This window comes from Colossoma macropomum, unplaced genomic scaffold (genome assembly GCF_904425465.1).
Source record: "Colossoma macropomum unplaced genomic scaffold, Colossoma_macropomum, whole genome shotgun sequence".
NCBI lineage: Eukaryota > Metazoa > Chordata > Actinopteri > Characiformes > Serrasalmidae > Colossoma > Colossoma macropomum.
In genome coordinates, this window is record NW_023496042.1 from 214,019 (window position 1) to 234,496 (window position 20,478).

Here is a 20,478-nt window from a genome sequence, read left to right on the forward strand (position 1 = left end):
CACAAAAACTGCACATAATGATCTTGATAATGGTTTTATTCAAATCGATTTTGTACTATAACTGCTGTGTGTACATATTTTTTTGCAACTCCTCTGTTTATTTTAAATTTTGGTCAAGCAATAAAATTGACGAAGGCCTCAGCACCGCATGGCTCTAACTGCTTTCAATTGCATTAAATTGCATTCTTGTCACTGCACCAGCTCTAGAATTATAAATACTGCAGTTATCACAATAGAAATGTAATATTGAGGCAAATTTAAAACCTGAACATCTTATGTTAACCAGTTTGTTCTTTTGTTGAATGCTTTTATACAACAATGTTTGAATATCTCAAACTATGCTGGACTTCACAGTAGCATTCCTCATCAATCGGATGTATTTTTAACAAAAAAAAAAGGAAAAAATATAGTTAACAATATAGAATATAGAATATAGTTAATCCATTGTTTGTTTGTATTAACAATCAAGGCCAAATGTTTATATATAACGAATAAGCGAAATACATTCCAGCTCTGTTTTTTTTTTGTTTTTTTTTTCTTTTAGCATGTCAATTAGGATATCTTTGATCACATCAGAGAAAATTTTCAAACAATCGATTAGAGATAGATTTATTCAGAGTTAATTCACTCAGAATTTTAGTGAATCAGAAGTTTATATACATACAGACAAGACTGTCTTATGCTTGTTTGTCTTTGATACTGTACCATGGTAAAATCCTCGCAGCTTAGCCTTGACCTCCAAAAAAAAGGCTGGTTTCCTAATAAGAGCAAATTCCAAACAACTGAAGGTATCATCTATGCAAACAACTGTATGCAAATATAAATATTTTGGGACCATACTAAATTCAAAAGGTTTACTTGAACCCTAAGACATCAACACCAAACTGGTGAAGAAGTGGGAGACCAAAGTTACCAAAGTTTCTACATCTGCGATTAATAGAGAGTCCTAGATTGTCAAGATCTGAAAGATTGTTATGTTAAGAAGATAACTCTACTCCAAGACTGGCATAAAAAAAGTCAGTTTGAAGTCTGCATGTGATCACCAGGACAAAGACTGAGCATTTAAGAAGAGTGTTCTTTGCTTAAATCAAGTACCAATTTGCTGTTAAATATGGAAGAAAACAATCGAAGCTTTTAATCCAAAGAACACTATTCTGACTCTAAAGCTTAGATGTGGCAGCATCACTTTATGGATGAGTTTTGCTGGAAAAGGGATTTTTACACTTGAGAAACAACTATGAAGGGGTAAAGTACAGACCCTGGTTGATTTACCAAAGAGAGTGTATAGTAACATAAAATGCATGGAATAAAAAAAAAAAAAATGGTTTAAATGTCTTTAGCCTAGTTGTGCATTAACTTCAGGCCTTAAATGTTCATCATTCTGCATGTTGGAGGAAATGCAAATACTCATGCAAAAACTGTATATTTCCTCTTCACTGAGTCTGTATAGAGACATTCACTAAGTCTGCCACTGTCCAATCACTGATGGACACAACAGAGGTGGAGCAGTATTAGAAGAGTAAATATTTTAAGAGATGAGATGCTGTATACAACCATAACATGAGGTGGAGAAGAACACAACCACATTACGCAGGGAAAAGTTACCTTAACTTTACTATCAGGATGTTTTTTACACATAAAGGTGAAGAAATACTATTTTCCAGTAGGATGGTTTCAGTAATACAGTAATGTAATGAGATTATATTAAATGGTTTAAATATTAAATTGCTTTCTCTTGGAAATGGATCTGAAATGGATTTCAGTCATCGTGCTATTCTCAGGTCAGTGTGCACTTTCCCTCTACTAACAGCTTCATATTGCCATTAAGTTAGTGTCTGGAAAACTGTCTCTTAAAACTTTGTTTTCGTCAGCACATTTTGTTATTTTCAGGTCAGAAAATTGGTATGTTTTATAAAAAAAAAAACAAAAAAAACTGTGTAACAATACATGTAACTGCTGGTGATGTATACACTTGTGTAATGACATGATATACATGTTCATTTACATAAACTGTACAACTGTAATCCATCTGTAACAGTAAATACATCAGCATGTGTTGCATGTATTGTTAATCTGTAACTACATGGTTATTAAAGGCACTTTATTTAAAATGGGGCCATTGTGTTTGAATTATGGCCAAATGAATGGTCAACACAAAGCATACATTAGTGTAATTATTTCTCCTGTTATTTTTTGCATTTTGAATTATATGAATAATAGTTAACATGTTGTTAATGTGTAACCACACTGTTTTTAGAGATACTTACTTTTAAATTGAACCAGTGAGCTAGCAGGCCACCAATATGTTGCCCCTATCTTTGAATAGACTCAAGTCTAAGTATTTTGAATCAACAGTTTTTAGGATAATTACATTGCAAACTTACCTACCATGATTTTCTTTTGAAAGAAAGTTTTCCATTCTCATTGAACTGCATTGTCAGTGTGCTGAGATACCTTGTTGTTAGGTGCTTCTGGGCCATTTTGTGCATTCTCCCAAAAAATGGCTTAGAAATGTTGCCAGGATCAGGCAACATTGGAGAGCGATTTAATAATGTCCATTATGAGTATTTGTGGTGTAGATAGTATTCGAATGACATTGTATTTTTTGGATTTCCAGGTTTTCGCGAAGTGTCTATTTTTAAGAATTGCATGTGAAAAAAAAAATAAAATAAAATAAAAAAAAATAATAAATATATATATATATATATATATTTACAAGTGAATTTCAAAATGGATACAACATAGCTAAACATCACTTGCCATAACATGCCAGTAAGTGTTGTGGTCACACTCAATGCCAACAACAATCTGAAATACGATGGTATTTTATGGTCATTTGCTAATTTTTTGCTGGTCTAAGATGGTCAAGGTGGGTATAATATTCTCTTTGCTGGTCAACTAGTTAAGCTGGTTAAGGAGTTACACCAACTTGGTCAAGCTGTTCATGCTGATAGATGAGCCTGGTAAAGTTGATAAAGTTTATAGACTTGGTTGGGTTGGAAGACCTAATATACCTGGTCATACTGGCAGAGGTTGCTACATTGTTTAGCAGGTTAGGACAGCTTTACTCTAATGTTGATATTTTAAGTTTGTTACTCAATAACCATCAGTTAACCATGCCGAACATGCTAAACCATCAGTCGAAAGGGAAATAGCTAAATAAGCTAATTGTTAAACAGTGCTAACTAGGACGTGGCATTGTATAAGATACTATTGCTTGTATATGGATACTAACAAAGGTGTGAAATGAGGAACAGGTGTGTGATTAGAAGTCTGGTGAGGATGAGCACTGATAGGTTGGTCGGTTGGAGTCCAGAGTCATGTGAAGCAGTGAGGGGTTCTGGGAATTGTAGTCAGAGGCGGCAGAGGCAGCTGTAGTTCCAGCCATGCCGGAGGAGGCATGACAACACTTCACAGAACAGGTTTGATTCTGCCTTTCTGCCAACATAAGTCACTTGACTTTGCTCACTCTTTCTTTATACTTTAAACTTGCATTATAATCTACAAAGCATATATGACAAAAATATGATGAATGGTGGCCTCTTTATAAAGCAGGGCTGAAAGGAGCCTGAGGAGCACATGCATGTTGTTTCGTTCAGATTGCGTCGTCCTACCGAGAGTTATTACAGAATATTCAGAGCCTCTTTCGAGTGAATCTACCTGTAAAAGGCTGTGCCTTTAAATACTAAAGAAGTGAATGTAAATATTTGACCCACTAAAAGTCCGATATAGGAAATGAAAGCTAAAATATCAGACTTCAACAGTTTTTCAGCTATGATGTTAAAATCACCTCTTATGAAAATAAAGTACAGACCCTGGTTGATATACCAAAGAGAATGTATAGTAACATAAAATGCATGGAATTGAAAAAAATGGGTTTAAATATCTTTAGCCTAGTTGGGCACAAAGCTGGTACAGAAAACCAGACGTGTGCAGTCTGTATATATAAACAAAGCTGCCATAGCCAAAAGGGGCAAAACAGGGATCGTAGTCAAAAAACAGTCCAAAAGTCAAAACACAGATCATACACACAAGCGAAAGTACCAAAGGAATAGGCAAGAGGCAAAAACGAAGCAAAAGGTCAAAACACAGTAAACAATCAGAACAGGATGAAAACGCTGAGTAGTCTCAGAGAAACAATACCTCGCAGTGAGTCTAACTAAAGCCCGGGCTTATCTACTCTAAACTACCTGTCATATGATCATCAACACAGGTGAAATCAGTCAGAACTCAGGCGACTGCGAGCGCTGATGGGAGCGCCTGTGAGAGTTCGAAGTCACGTGAGACTCCCTAGTATTCTGGGAAATGGAGTTCTCTTCGGAGTCGGATTCTGAGTGCGGCTGTTCAGTCACATGATCTTCCAGAGAATTCTGGGAGATGAAGTCTGTGTCCTCCATAGAGTGAGCCGAATGCGTGACAGCTGGCCTCAAATGTTCACCATTCTGCATGTTTGAGGAAATGCAAATAGTCATGCAAAAAACTGTATATTTCCTCTTCACTGAGTCTGTATAGAGACATTCGCTAAGTCTGTCACTGTCCAATCCCTGATAGACACAACAGAGGTGGAGCAGTATTAAGAGTAAATATTTAAAGAGATGAGAAACTGTATATGACCATAACATGAGGTGGAAAAGGATACGACCTATCAGGATGTTTTTCATACATACAGGTGAAGAAATACTATTTTCCAGTAGGATGGTTGAAGTACTCGTATATATGAAAAAATATGATGAGCGGTGGCATATTTATAAAGTAGGGCTGAAAAGAGCCAACTGGATAGAGAACTCTGTTTTTCTTGGTGTTTACAGTGTCACTGCTACTAAAATCTGTGTAATGATTCTAAAAATTCATCATTCTAAGAAATATGCCAATTTTTTTTTCTTAACAAACATTTCCCTGCGCACATACTAGAAAATAAAATTAATGTAAAATGGTGTGCTACATTGTGATGCATCGAATCATAAACTTGTATTTTTCCCTACATTTCATTTATTTTAACAATTTAAGACAAAAGAGTTTAAATCTTGAAAAATGATGTGACGTTTCCATTCTAATTTGGTTTTATTCACACAGGCATACTTAGAATTTAAAAAAACAATGAGCGCTCTCAATAATTATCTCAAAGCAGTAAATGTTTTAAAGATGTTTTGCTATCTGGTGTCAACGAGTGGAGTATGGGTTCCAATTTTTTTGTCTTTTTTAGAGTTTTTCTTTGCAACTATTGCCCTTGGTTTGCTTACTTGGGACTTGAACCCAGATTTTTGTAAAGCTGCTTTGTGATAATATCCAGTCTAAAAAGTATTATACACATAAATGCTCTAAATACACAAATGTAGGTTGAGAAAAAATACAAACATACAGCCTCATTCTTAAACCCACTTAAACAGTTTTCTTATGTGGGATTTGTTCTTAGCTATGGACAGAATCTACTCACATTCAAGAGCACAAAGGTGAGAACAGTTCTGCACTTTAAGAACACGTCATGAACCTTACGTAGACGTAGAAAAAAATGAAAAAAATCAATGGCACTCTTCATTCAGTTGAAATAAAGAAAAACTTTCATTATAAAATGATTATGGAGAAAAAAATGTCTCAATGCATTTTGGCATAAGCCTTCAGATCTCCCACACACTGAAAGCCATTTGAGCATTTTTACTTCTTACGTTGCCACAAACAGAAAATGGACACTTTTAAGATCACATATGACCAACAGCTGAATTGGTCAGACTTTGAAGATGAGACTACAATAAATTCAAACTGTCATCACCACTGAGCAGCTTTTTAGTTGGCAGCTGTGACAGAAGAACACCTAAACAACCTGGAATTAGCCAGAAATTAATCGAACACCATTCGCCAAACAAAGCGGGCTGTAAGATGCCTTACAGACTGGCTGGAACAAAACAACATTAATATTGATCTGGCAAAAATTGACAAAACTGAGCTAAATGTGATATTGTGGCAGGTTTATGGCTCAGCCCAATTTGGTCAGACTCTGAAGACGAGACTACACGTTTGGTGAATGGTATTGGGTTCATTTCTGGCTGATTCCAGGTAGTTTAGGTGTTCTTCTGTCACAGTTGCTGACTGAAAAGCTCGCTCAGTGGTGATGGCAATTTCAGAATTTAGTGTAAGTAGCTGAAAAACAGACTGCCGCTGTGCAGCGAGTGAGCGGAGTTTGTTACTTTGACGTAGCAACAAGCTTCTTTTTAAGGAACTATAATTTGGCAAAAGGAACTACTAACATTAAAACATTAAATGGCGCGTTCACAGCCCAGTTTATTTAAGTGTTGTATAAAAGCAATAGAACACTCGAGGTCAGTAAAACATCACCTTGTATTTGTTTTCTTGTGTTCTTCACAGCTGTCTGTGGTGTATCTGCGTATGTTCCTCACCAGTATCATGTTGTAAATGAGGGTAAAACCTGGACTGAAGCTCAGAGCTACTGCAGACAGAACTACACTGATCTGGCCACCATCAACAACATGGAAGACATTAACACAATTCCAAATGACAAACTTCTGGAAGCTTGGATTGGTCTGGAAAAAGTGAAGTGGCAGTGGTCTCTGCAAGAAGAAATGTTCTACAGGGAGCTGGACTACAGTAACTGGAAGAGTGGAGAACCAAGGGATACAAAGGAGATCTGCGTTCAAATGGAAGCTGATGGAAAGTGGAATGTTAAAAACTGTGTTGAAAAACTTCCTTTTATGTGTTATGAAGGTAAGATCTGACAAATATATCTTCCTGAAAGACAAATTACTAATGGGATGTGTTTTTATATCTGAACCTTATATTGAAAAGAAATTCTGTATGGACCTTTGACTTAAAATATTGAGACATTAAAATATTGTGGAATTAAAACTATATCTATGTAGGATCTTAAACAAAATATCAGAAATGACACAAAAATAAATTAACCAACTTACAACTGATGTAACTGATGCAACTGATTAAACTTCACATTTTGAAGCTTATACATGAAGAAGAAATGTTAACTTTACCGGAACAGGAAAAACATTAATACATAAAAACATAATTTTAATGTAAGTCAATGGAACCGGACATTTTCCCAAGTGAGAATTGCATTTTTGGAATGATCATGAATGGCAGTAAACATTTTAAATAAGCTGGTGCTGAAATGGCCGAGCAGGTTGTGGTCTGTAGAGCTCATATTTGCTTTATAATTACATAATTGCAATACTTCTAGGATCTTACAAATGTACTGAACTTCTTGTTCTATGCCCTCAACACTTACAGTTGCAGATACTGGAGAATCGATTTGTTTTATGTACAATTTAATTTAATTTATACTGTTATGAAACAAAAATAGCTATTAAACATGTGAAAATGACAACAATGACATAAGCCTATTTTCTGGGTCAATTACAATTGCAATTGTAAAGTATTCACATGTGACAGTCACACATGCCATATGTTGTTATTTTCAGGAGACCCTGGGCTACTCAGATATGCCATTGTTTGACATGTAAATGCTAAAAGAAATTTGATATCTTTATGAATTTGAGTCATTTCTGATCAAACATTTACCTAGCGCCTGCTAAATTTAGTATTTTTATTAAAGAGATCTTGAAAACAGGTGCAGTAGTAGTTATCTTTTCAGAAATTGTTAGTCTGGAGTGTCTGTGAGCTGAAAGTGCAATAATGTTGATGTTAATTCATTCTATTGGTTATTATAAGTAAAAATAAACAATTAGCATAAGGGAGGCATGCTTTTTATTGACTTTCTGTCCTCTTGGACTCAGTGCTAAAACTCTGATACACAGGAAGAAAGGCTTTATTTTTAATTACAAATTGAGTTGCATATTTAATATCAGATATTTTTAATACTCAAAATCAATGTAAACTGAAGGCCCTTTGTTTATAATATGAAGGCTAAAAGCAGAGATGTAGTGAAACAGTAGCGAGTGGGTTTAGGTGATTTTGGAGCTGGATCTCTGGCTGATGGACAGTCACAGGTGGATGAAATCACTCTGGATGGTGAAGCAGAGTCTGATGAGTGATCTGATGTGTGAATCATGCTGCTGTTTTAACCCTTTGTTGGAATATGAAGGCCAAACAGCAGAGCAATAATATCAGGATTTTAGGTGATTTTCTGAGCAGAATTACTCACTGATGATGATGTCACAGGTGACACTAGTTAGGGGTGGGTCTGCTGAATGTCCTGATATATGGATCATGTTTGTATCTTAAACCGTTCTGAAGTTAGAAGGCTAGAAGTGACCTACCATTTTGCATTACTCCGGGTCCTAAAGGTTAAGTTCTAAAAGCAGAATTCCTGATTCCTTCAAATTTGACAAGTTGCCCAGGCCCTGAAGCGGAAAAGCATCTCCTTTCACTGTTGGTATGCTGTTCTTATTGTGAAATGCAGTGATAACTTTACAAAGTTCCAGTTTTAACTCATTACTCTACAGAATATTCCAATACATTTTGTAGTTGATCGAATATTCCAATACATTTTGTAGCTGATCTGTTACAATTTTTTTCAGGAAAAAATGCACATAGATACATATTGATTAAGGACAAAAAAAACTGGCGTGATGCTCAGAGCTTCTGTAGAGAACGCTACACAGATCTGGCCAGAGTGAGGAACCAGACTGAGAACAAGGAGATAAAGAATGCAGCCAAAGGAAAAACTGTTTGGATCGGCCTGTTCAGAGTCTCCTGGAAATGGTCAGATCAGAGTTACTCTTCATTCAGGTACTGGAAGAAAAACCAACCAGATAATTTTGGTGGAAATGAGAGCTGTGTGGAAATGCTCAAGTCGGGTCAGTGGAATGATGTAAACTGTGAAACAAAGTTACCTTTCATCTGCTATAAGGGTGAGTCACATTTACAGTCTGTTTATAGACGTATGTAGAGCTTATAATTATTAATTATTATTATTATTATTATTATTATTATTATTAACTATATTAATAAGAATTGAAAATACACATTTTGTTAATCAAGCAGCACTGCAAAGTAGCTTTACATTTGTTTTATGTATAAAGACCACAAAGAAGAATTAAATTGTATTAAAACAACAAAATCTGTTTGGCAACTGTTTCTGTGAATTCCATATTCATAATTTAGTATAAATGCATTCACGATTGCTCTTATAGTATACATAATTCCTTATAATGCATGGCATAAATCTGTATAATTATTCATAAGTAGTTGGCTGAAGCTGAAACATCTTTATGATCTGAAACAGATGAACATCATAAAGCATTACAGAAATATGGAGTCATGTACTCTTGCTGGTAATGCTTTCTTTTACAGTCTTAACCAGGTAAGTGTGAGGTACAAACTCCAAAGTTCTAGATAATTACTTTGGGTAAAATGATGGTAAGTTCCAAGACAGTCAAAATTGCACTGAAATGCCCAACATGTAGGTGTTAGCTAAGTACATGTGAGGTAACTGATTCTAAAACATGGTACATTAATAAAGTACTAAGAGTCTTACACCAATCAGGCATAACATTACGACCACCTCCTTGTTTCTATGCTCTTTGTTCATTTTATCAGCTCCACTTACTATATAGGTGCACTTTGTAGTTCTACAGTTACAGACTGTAGTCCATCTGTTTCTCTGCATACTTTGTTAGCCCCCTTTTACCCTGTTCTTCAGTGGTCAGGACCTCCATGGACCCTCACAGAGCAGGTACTATTTGGGTGGTGGATCATTCTCAGCACTGCAGTAACACTGACGTGGTGGTGGTGTGTTAATGTGTGCTGTGCTGGTCTGAGTGCTGCTGGAGTTTTTAAACACTGTGTCCACTCACTGTCCACTCTATTAGACACTCCTACCTTGTCAGTCCCCCTTGTAGATGTAAAGTCAGAGACGATAGCTCATCTGCTGCTGCACAGATTGTGTTGGTCATCCTCTAGTCCTTCATCAGTGGTCACAGGACGCTGCCCACAGGACGCTGTTGGCTGGATATTTTTGGTTGGTGGACTATTCTCAGTCCAGCAGTGACACTGAGGTGTTTAAAAACTCCAGCAGCACTGCTGTGTCTGATCCACTCAGACCAGCACAACACACACTCACACACCACCACCATGTCAGTGTTACTGCAGTGCTGAGAATTATCCACCACCCAAATAGTACCTGCTCTGTGAGGGTCCATGGGGGTCCTGACCACTGAAGAACAGGGTAAAAGGGGGTTAACAAAGTATGCAGAGAAACAGATGGACTACAGTCTGTAACTGTAGAACTACAAAGTGGACCTACATAGTAAGTGGAACGGATAAAATAACTTAACCACTACTTTGGAGTTGTTTTAGATTTGAGTATGTTTGTACCACCTTGTTACTCCAAATAATGATGAAATATTTTACACTGTTTCATTATCAAGTACATAGTTAGAACCTGTTAGTCATTTCAGTCTAATTCAGTTAGACCTTCTTGGTATTTACCATCACTTTACCAAAAATAAAAACACACCACTTTGGAGATAACTCACACTTACTCAGTTAATATCTAGAACCTGTATGGCATTTTACTGTGATTTAAGTAAAACTGTATTGAAAAGTTGTAATTATGTTACCTAAAATAACCATCAAGACTTTTCTCACACTTACTTTGCCAGTACCTAAAATTCAGGGGACTGTAAAAGAAAGCATAAGCTTCTTGCTTTCTCATATCAAACTGTTATCATTTGTTTGTACATAAGTTTTATTACACACTCCTGTAGCCTAAAAATAGCTCAACCAGTTTGCATTGAAGTCCCTGTAGTTACTGAATAATAAGGCTTATAATGTACTAAGCCTGGGTTAAGCTTATATTTGAACGAATATATAAAATATGTAAATGTATAGCTCATCATATATTGCAAATGATTTTCAGTAAAAAAATGTACATACATATTGATTAATGGGGCAAGGACCTGGAGTGGTGCTCAGAGCTACTGCAGAAAATATCACACCGACCTGGCCAGTGTGAGGAACCAGACAGAGAACCAGAAAATTTGGGATTTGATTCAAAATGTAAGCAGTAAACGTGTTTGGATCGGCCTGTTTTACGACTCCTGGAGGTGGCCAGATCAGAGTGACTCCTCATTCAGATACTGGGCATCTAGACAGCCAGATCATTTTGGTGGAAATGAGGACTGTGCTGCAGTGTCTATGACTGACCAGCGTCACTGGTCTGATGTGAACTGCAAAAACAAGTTACCATTCATCTGTTACAAGAGTGAGTTGTGTTTTAATTGTTTTATAAACCAACTTTAAGTTCAATGACCTTTTATGATTTTACATATGTTGGTTGTACCTCATTATGTAAACCATGAAAGTGCTGGACTATGGTCTAAATTATTCATGATTCCTTTTCTGTTTTTCTTTTGTCTCCAGATAAGCTGATCTTGATCAAGCAGAATCTGACCTGGAGAGAAGCTTTGGGATACTGCCGGGTGAATCATGTGGATCTGGTCTCAGTTCAGTCTGAGGAGATCCAGCTCTGGGTGAAGGACGTGGCACAGAAAGCCTCCATTGACCATGTGTGGCTGGGTCTGCGTCACACCTGCACCCTCAGCTTCTGGTACTGGGTGAGTGGAGAGTCTATCTGCTACCAGAACTGGGCTCCAGGTAACGGGACAGGAGGAGAAGACTGCAGCTCTGTAGAGAGAACCGGAGCAGTGCAGGCTAGAGGGGGTCAGCAGTGGGTCAGCCTGCCTGAGGACCACAAACTCAACTTCATCTGCACCACCTATGAAGGTTAGGTATTGTTTATGTGAGTGTATGTCTGAGTGTCTGTGGCATCAAGTGTTTTTTTTATTTTTTATTTTTATACACTGCATTTAAATTTTGCTAATTTTTCTTTGTATATTTGGGGGTGAAGACTGAAAACAAACTGTGGCCCATCATCTGTACCCAACCTCAGTGGATCAGCATTGCTTTCATGTCTATATTTGCGTTTTTGTGCAGATTTAAAAGGGTGAAAAGATGTTTATTATCATATTCTTTAATCATATACCTTAAGTTTTCTAACAAAAGCAATTTGCAATATATTGCTATAGGAATTTAAAATGTCCAGACATAAAATGTTTTATTTTATTTATTTATTTTTTTACTTACATCATTATATTTTTAATGATTTCTCTTCTGTGTGATTCATCCTGAACATAGAATCAGGAACTAAAAATGACTGACTGGTTCACTGCTATGTTAAATCTGTTGCCAGAGAAGTTCCAGCATGCTGGCCATATATAAAGGCTATACCTGATAAAACGGTACTTTTTGAAAAAACATACAACAAAAACAGAAGACTTGCGCATATTTTATAGTCTTATAACAGCTTGACTTATCAATGTTAGTGCATGTAGCAATGTTTTATCACAAGCCGTGGGCATTTGTCCTTTTTTTGAATGTATGAATTTTGAAACAAATATTTGAATCCCTGAACAAAATTATTATTGTCAATAATAAACACAGATGAATGAGAACTCTGAAGCAACTTTAATAATGCACGTATACTGATTCATTTCACTGATTTCTGCTATTCTCCATTATAAAAAGTATTGTTTTAGTGCTATTAGTGCATTTTTATTGAAGAGGAACATTGTAGGTTTATTATTTTTTTTGTCTCCCAAATTACCCTTTTGAGCAAGAAAACACATGAATGGGAAAATAAGTCACATATTAGATTTGTTTTTTTTTTCATTATTCTGATTGAACAAAACAATAATTATTGCCTACCTATAGAAAAAAAATCACAATCCTTCCAACAATAGAGAAAGACTTGTGCATCTTTTACACAGTGATAGAAAACATGGTAACACAGTGAAGACACTGATATGTTTCACTTTGGCCAATGTGCACTGAATGGATTGCCGGCAAGATGCCCAATCCATTAGGGTTAATTGAGTAACCTCTTCCTCCAAGACACTTTAAGCCAGTCATTGCATCTTTACAACCTGCTCATGCAATTTAGCCAGCTAAACACAATTACTACAACAAATGATTACTGCCCAACATGGATATTACTGGATATAAGAACTAAGCTATTGCTCCATTGCTGTTGGTCTTTGACTAGAAAGTTTCTAGAGTCTTTTTATCTGTTTCAATACAATGTTAATATGTTTTAAATGTAGACAAGTTTAATTTACATTAAAATAAATTTTGAAATACATTTCAAAATGTGTCTGTCTTTTTTAGCACCTTTTCAGGGCATTGTTCTGCTTTTGTTTTCATAAACCTGTCTAGGTAAGCGCATGAGAAATCCCTCCATTGGCATATGAATGTCCAAACAGCAAACTAACCAGCCCAGGAATGGGTCACAATTCATATAAAGGAGTATCATCTGCTGGTATAAGGAAAATAAAGGCATGTTTTAAAATTTACTTTTTAGATATCAACCATGATGAAATTATTCTTAATTTTGATTTATAATTAAAAGGTGTAGCCCTAGATTATTTATGTAATAACCCATTTACTTTGAGTTCTGAGTCCAAAATCTAAATGAGTTTGCAGTTTTCTCTGTAGGAACCAATTATTATGTCATTATCTGTTGTTTTAAGACAAGAACTTTCTGACCTTTCTTCTTAGAGGTGGAAAATTGATCTATCCAGGATTTAACGGATGACAGGTGCCAGGGCAAATCAGCTTTCTTCGTCAAATTTGTAATGCATTTCAAATAAACCCTAAATACTGATTTTCCAAGTAGTTTTTGTAAAAGCAGCAGTTATCTGTGCAACTGTGACAACTCCAAAAAAAAATGTTTAAAAGTTTAAATAAAACCCTAAATAGAACTATTCTTGCCAATTGTGTAGCATTTTTGCTTCACACTACTACTAGCAAAATTTGGGAAAGAAATCCTCCAGAAACACAGCAACATATACAAAGACACAATAGGGTTAATTTTTGTAATCAGTCTTCATCAGGCATCATGTCTTGACATCTTATAATCAAATCATGACTCTCTGAAAACAAATCTATTGAATAATATATAAGAATCAAACTAACTTCACTAATATATAATATAAGATTACACAAATAATATCCTTAACTGTGTCATTTACCAAGTAGACAATAATTTGTAAGATATGTATGTTTAGCACTACAGTTAACCTTTGGAAATTGAGTGTTATTTCTTGCTTTTTTCTATAGACAACTATTCATATTTCCATTCATGTAAACATACATAATTACAAGTTCAATTACATAATAAAGTTGTATAACATTTACAATTGCATTTAAGTCTGATAAGCAATTGATAAATCACAAAATGCTTTGGTTATCACCAGTGACAAGGTCTTTCTAAGGGTTAATGTGATAAAGGCAAAGAGTTTATTGACATTGGATATGATGTATGTTGAATTTACAGGAAGCAAAATATGACGTTTTGACATGGAGAACAATCTTTTTGGTATAAAGGATATACCATGCATGGTACATTAACTGGTGTTCAGATGTTGCTGCATTCACAGGGATTTATGAGGTTTTGCACATTGAGACGCTACTTGTCTACAGTTGTTCCTTCCCTTAATTCTTTACCAAGTATAATGTCTAGTAGCAATTGTGGGGTCCAGGCACCTCAGCGCAGACCTATTCCAGCTTGTTTCTTGTCATGTTACTATATTAACATAGTTATGTTTAGTAAATTAGATAGACAACTGTAAATCTTTTTCAAAGAACACATCCAGTGCATGGCTATGAATAATGGCCAACTTTCATGACAGGCTTTTACTAGGCCATGTGCTAGATAAAGGTCAAGGAAACAAAAAAGGAAAAAGATCAGGGAAAGGAACAGATGCCCCTGTTACATTCATTCTGGTTTAACTTCTGTAGGTAATTATTCATGTTCATGTTCATTTCATGTTTAATTACATAATAGGTTACATAACATTTACAATTACATTCAAATCTCATAAATAATTAATAAATCACAAAATGCTTTGGTTATCACCAGTGACAAGGTCTTTCTAAGGGTTAATGGGATAAAGGCAATGATGTTATTGACATTGGACATGATGTATGTTGAATTTACTAGAAGCAAAATAAATATTATGGATACATTTGTTTTCATTCCTTTATGACATGGAGAACAATCTTTTTGGTATAAATGATATACAATGCATGTTATATTAACTGGTGTTCAGATGTTGCTGCTTTCACAGGGGATTTATGAGGTTTTACACATTGAGACGCTACTTGTCTCCAGTTGTTCCTTCCCTTAATTCTCTACCAAGCATAACTTCTAGTGGCAATAATGGGGTCCAGGCACCTCAGTGCAGACCTTTTCCAGCTTATTTCTTATCATTTTAATATATTTATATAGTTATGTGTAGTAAATTAGATGGACAACTGTAAATCTCCAAGAACACATCCAGTACATGGCTGTGAATAATGACCAACTTTCATGACAAGCTTTTGCCAGGCCATGGGCTAGATAAAGATCAAGGAAAGAGGAATGGCAAAAGATCAGGGAAAGGAACAGATGCCCCTGTTGCACTGCATTCATTCTGGTTTAAATTCACTAATATGTTTGTGAGCTGTGTTACATGCTAAACAAGTGGAGCAAGTTTGCATAATATTGTAATATTGTTAGGCTCAAATGTGACATTTTTGTTCTAGCAGACTAATCTCAGGGCACTTTTTATGGAATACATGCACCAGTGTTGAATATTCTTTTAGCATCCCTTGAATTCATGTTTGTCATGTTTGCATGCCAACTCCATGTAAACACATGCAAACCATCCTGTACTTCCTTTACTCTGATGTGCTTGTGTACAATAACAAAACTGTACCTCATTCAAATAAGTCCCTCAACACTTCATTTGTAAGTTCACCTATGAAATAGAAATAGGTCACAGTATGCCTGAACACACATCAGCTTTCAAGCAATACCATCTGTTATGGAATCTAGTTAATCTGGGTTAAAATTGATCTATAATATCACTCTGACAGTAATGAACATAAACGATCCCGGATTAAAAAATATCCAGACATCTTTCTCCAAATAAAGAGCCATTGCTTGTGTTCAAAGAACTAACCTCAGTTTGTTGGTCTTGGGGCTGGCAGGTTATGATAAACTATTTCCACTCTCTGTAGTCTTAGCTACATAAGCCTTCAACATAAAGCTATAGGTCTATAGGTAAGATATATATTGCTTATTAGATGTAGTTTATTGGCCCATGGAGCCCCACGCTCCCCTAGACAGTTACAGAATGAGAAGCTGTTCTCTATGAAAGTGGAAAAACTAGTTCAACCACCTTTGAGAGGCATTACGGGTAGTGTTACTGACCTAATTTGAATTATGTGCTGGTAAAGCTGAATGTGAAGTAAGGCTTTATTGATGAATACCCAGATAGAGCTGCACCACTTGAGTCAATGTGGGTTAAGTGCCTTACCCAAGAAGGTACTGGCAGACTAGTCATTTCTAGAATCCTGTAACTGACAACTCTGTGGTTGACCAACAAGGATGTATTATGACCAGTCCTTTTCAGGAAAATGACACTGGAAGCAGTGTTGGTGGCCACAGGTGTGAACATTTACCTATCAAAAACACACCAACCAGTGCTTTTGCACACAAATGAACACAAAACCAGCAGCATCTTAAACTTTGACTTTTCAATCCTCTTGTCTTCTCTTACATTTGCATCTTTTCAGCTTGGAGGGTTGTTTCGGTCAATATGTGCTAGGTTGTCACATTTGCTGTCCTCCCAGCTGAGCGAAAGCCTAATAAGGGCTAATTCTTCTTCCCCAAATCCGACTCAGGTGTTCATCAAAATGAGGAAGAGCACTGGAACCAAACCTTAGGGATAGAGGGCAAATCTGCCCCCAAGCCACCCCAATCCTGGCTCTCTCTTTAGCACAGCTCCCGGGATTGAAATTTGGGTGGTTTCCTGTGGCTGTGCTACCAAATGGGAAGTAAGGTTTGGGAGAGACATCATCAAGGAAACACCAATGTTAAAAATGAATACTCCAGTTGACCCCAGTATTGAAAGGAGACTGTGTTGATATATGTGTCTCATGATAACCTGCCTTATACTGCACATTTGATACAATCTCATGCAAAGTGCTTTACACTTCCTCATTACTGGAACTGTCTCCGACCAAAGGCTGAAGGAAATAAACCAAAACAAGACCCAGATGGTATCTCCCACGAATTGCATATAACAGAGGTGGAGCAGCATTAGGGACATATTATAGGAAGAACATAACATGGGAGAAAATGAGACATTTTCATCCTGACCAGCTTGTGTTTTGTAAATGCGGTAGAAGAAAGAGCACTGCCTGAGCATTCATCTTCATGGTGTGAGTTGGAGTGTTTGAAATCATTCTATTCACTTTGATATTTAGGTCCCACTTTATATTAAGTGTCTCTAATAACTGTGTAGTTACACATGTATAACATATGCAACAACACTAACTACTGATTTAGTCAATGTTACAGATGGGTTACAGAAGTACAGCCTATGTTATTACACATGTGTATCAACTTCAGTTTTGCCTCATGTAATTACACAAGTGTATCTTTAAAATAAGTGGACAGTCCCTGTGTAGTTATGTAAGTACTGTGTAATAATGGTAATATAGACACTGCTTTGGGAGAAATGCAACACATTTAATTAATGACAAAAAAAGCTGCATTTTAAGATGAGGGGGCGTCTGCTGTACTGTCACATTACAGAATGGTTTAAAGTGGAAACTGGTTACAATGTCTCAGTAAGAGCAACATAAATGCTAGCTAAATGTTAGGAAAGCTGGCAGATACAGTGTAAGTAATGTCTTAATGTACATTATTAGATACTTCCTTTTACTGCTGGAAGGAAAAACATCTGAAAAAAAATGCAGTCCCACTCTGATTACAAATGTAATTACATATATATTATTACCATTGTGTAATTACAGGAAATAATAGGCTGTTACAACTATTAAGATACACTTGTGTAATTACATGAGGCAAAACTCAAGTTGACACACATGTAATTACATAAGGTGTATGTCTGCAATCCATCTGTAACAGTGACTAAATGATTAGTAGTTATTAGGTATTAGGTTGCTGCATATGTTGTTCACATGTAACTATACAGTTACTAGAGACACTTAATATAAAGTCGGACCGATATTTATTACATGACAATGTAGGAATGTTATGAAGTTATTTTGAATCTAAACAGGTTATGAACTAAATTGTTCTGTCAGAAATGAATTTCAGTTGTCTTGCTTTTCCCAGATCAGTGTGTACTTTGTCTCCGCTGGGAAGTTCATTTAGTCAAATACTAAACTAGACTCCTAATAAGTTACAGATGCGTACAAAAAATTTTGTCGTCTTCATTCCATAAGTTTCTCAGAGTTTGTGTGTTATTATGTATACTTTTCATTTTGAATCTCAGAGCTACTGCAGACAGAACTGCACTGATTTGGCCACCATGGGTATATATTCTTAGTATAACAATATAATAATAATAATACTAATAATAATAATAATAATAATAATATATTGAAATATAATAAGAATATGATAAAACAGTAAAAAAAAAAACAAGTTATAAATAACATTTACTGAAAGAAACACTGAACTACACTGAAATGTTAACTTGCGGTAGATAAAAACACTAGATGCTGGGTTCCCAGACACCCAGACAGGGATTAAGACTAGTCCTAGACTACACAGCAATCTGAATACAAGATCATTCTCCATTGAAATGAAAATTCTTGTATGGGAAACTGATCCTAAAATAATATTTCACTTTAAAATCAGCCAGCTTGTCATTAAAAAATTTCAGTTTTATTTACTGTAGGGTCTACTTTTTATCACTCTATCAGATCATGTGAAGCTACACCATTAATTGAGAATTAAAAAATTCTTTTTCATAACTAATTACTGCAAAAACACCTTGCATAGTTGTTGTTTTTTTTATTTTATTTCTATCAGAAATAAAGATTTAGCAAAGTATTTCATTCAAAATGCCATTTAAATTAATGTTTTATACTTTTCATTTTCTCTGTTGACTACTGTCATTTTGCTTTGTGGGCAATGCCCCCCAGGTATAGCATGTTGATGACCATCTCTTGACTGGATGCCTCTGTGTCAAATGTAACTGTGCCCAAATTTAAATGCATGAAACTGAAGAAAACAAGAACAAGATAGACAAGGGCAATTTAATGCATGGGCTTACCTGGGCTTAAACCCAGGGGCCTCTAACTGAACCTTTATGAGATTTGTGTATTCCACTTACACCACCTGGGCCTACCCAGATTGATCACAGGCTTACCCAATCGAATGAAAAAAAAAGTATTATTAACATATTATTTAAAAAAATAATATTTTCATAAGCCAATAAACCAAAATATGGTAAAAGGAAATTTGATTTGTTTTCTGAGATTGATGGCAGATCAAATCATGCGCTCTCCAAGCTACAACTTTTTCCCAGCCTGTATGGATTGTGTATTCCACTGCCCAAATAAAGGCCTTTCACACTTGCAGCCAACTATATGTCTGCTGTGTCTACAAATAAGTTAAATAACCACATCATATTTTTGTTACAACCAAAAAAATTAGAAAATTTAAGTACATCGAACAGATTTAATAATTTCACATTGAGAACATTTTTTGTAGTGTAGAAATACAGCTGAGACTGAAGTGCAATGTTTTGAACACAGCTAATAATGTTATCTTATGTTCTTAAAGTGTAATTTCAATTTGTTAATTTTGTGGCTTTCAGAAAGTCCCCACATTTTGTACCTTCATTATTGTTATGCTGGTTACAAAAATGCCAGTTCTTCCGTCACATTAAGAATTTCAAGGGTTGTTTGTTCAAAGATCTGATGAATAAATACAAAATAAAACCACACCAAGAAAACTAGTCAAGCTAATCTTTTCTTCACAGCTGTTATGTAAGTCGAGTATAAATTCTCACTCTGTATCATGTTTACAACTTATGACTCAAAATGCAAAAAACTCTTGAATGAACCTTTTGACAACATTGCAGGTTTGTCCAGGTAGCATCAGCTGTCTACATGGGTGATATGAGGTTATTTATGAGCCTTATCCATGTAGAATGTATGATTCTGCACAGATGCAAAACATCTTGATTGCAAAACTGTTAGCTAGCTAGTAAAGTACTGTTGCAGCTGTATCAGTGGTTTAACTTGCAACTGAATTGTTTCACTCCAACTCACCTAGAAACTGACTTTTTCTTTTTTCCTCTTTTTCTTTTTAGCAATGAGTTATATAAGTTTTACTCCACACAAACTTTCTCTTTAGAAAACAGCAAATTGATTTTTTGTGAAGACATTTTGAATTTAAATTGTAGGTTAAAATAGCTTAAAGTACTTTTAACATTTCCTGAAAAGCAATTTAAAACAACATGTAGAGCCAAATCCTTCACCAACTTTATTACTTAGACAAGAATTACAAAGTAAAACAGAGGCACCATACAAAGTTGCATCTAATAGTAAAGTCAAAAATTCAACTCTGCATGATCATGTAGGACAGGGGTTACCAATCTTTTCTGGTTGCAGACTTTCATTCCA

The 20,478-nt window shown here is 35.6% G+C and overlaps 1 protein-coding gene across 1 annotated transcript; it reads left to right on the top strand.

The window, feature by feature from the left end:
- Positions 1 to 1,501: 1,501 nt before the first annotated feature.
- LOC118804324 (macrophage mannose receptor 1-like) lies at positions 1,502 to 12,486 on the top strand. The gene is made up of 6 exons (XM_036564807.1): positions 1,502 to 1,781; positions 6,361 to 6,717; positions 8,505 to 8,837; positions 10,847 to 11,191; positions 11,350 to 11,712; positions 11,837 to 12,486. Exons 1-6 carry the CDS (start codon positions 1,742 to 1,744, stop codon positions 11,839 to 11,841), a joined length of 1,443 nt encoding a protein of 480 aa, XP_036420700.1. The 5' UTR covers positions 1,502 to 1,741; the 3' UTR covers positions 11,842 to 12,486.
- The last annotated feature ends 7,992 nt before the right edge of the window (positions 12,487 to 20,478 follow it).

Excerpts from the sequence above, each read along its gene's own strand:
- LOC118804324 (XM_036564807.1), top strand. The coding sequence starts at position 1,742 with ATGGATCTGAAATGGATTTCAGTCATCGTGCTATTCTCAG. Across the intron at positions 6,718-8,504 it reads TCCTTTTATGTGTTATGAAG|GAAAAAATGCACATAGATAC; the intron begins GTAAGATCTGAC and ends AATTTTTTTCAG. Across the intron at positions 8,838-10,846 it reads ACCTTTCATCTGCTATAAGG|TAAAAAAATGTACATACATA; the intron begins GTGAGTCACATT and ends AATGATTTTCAG.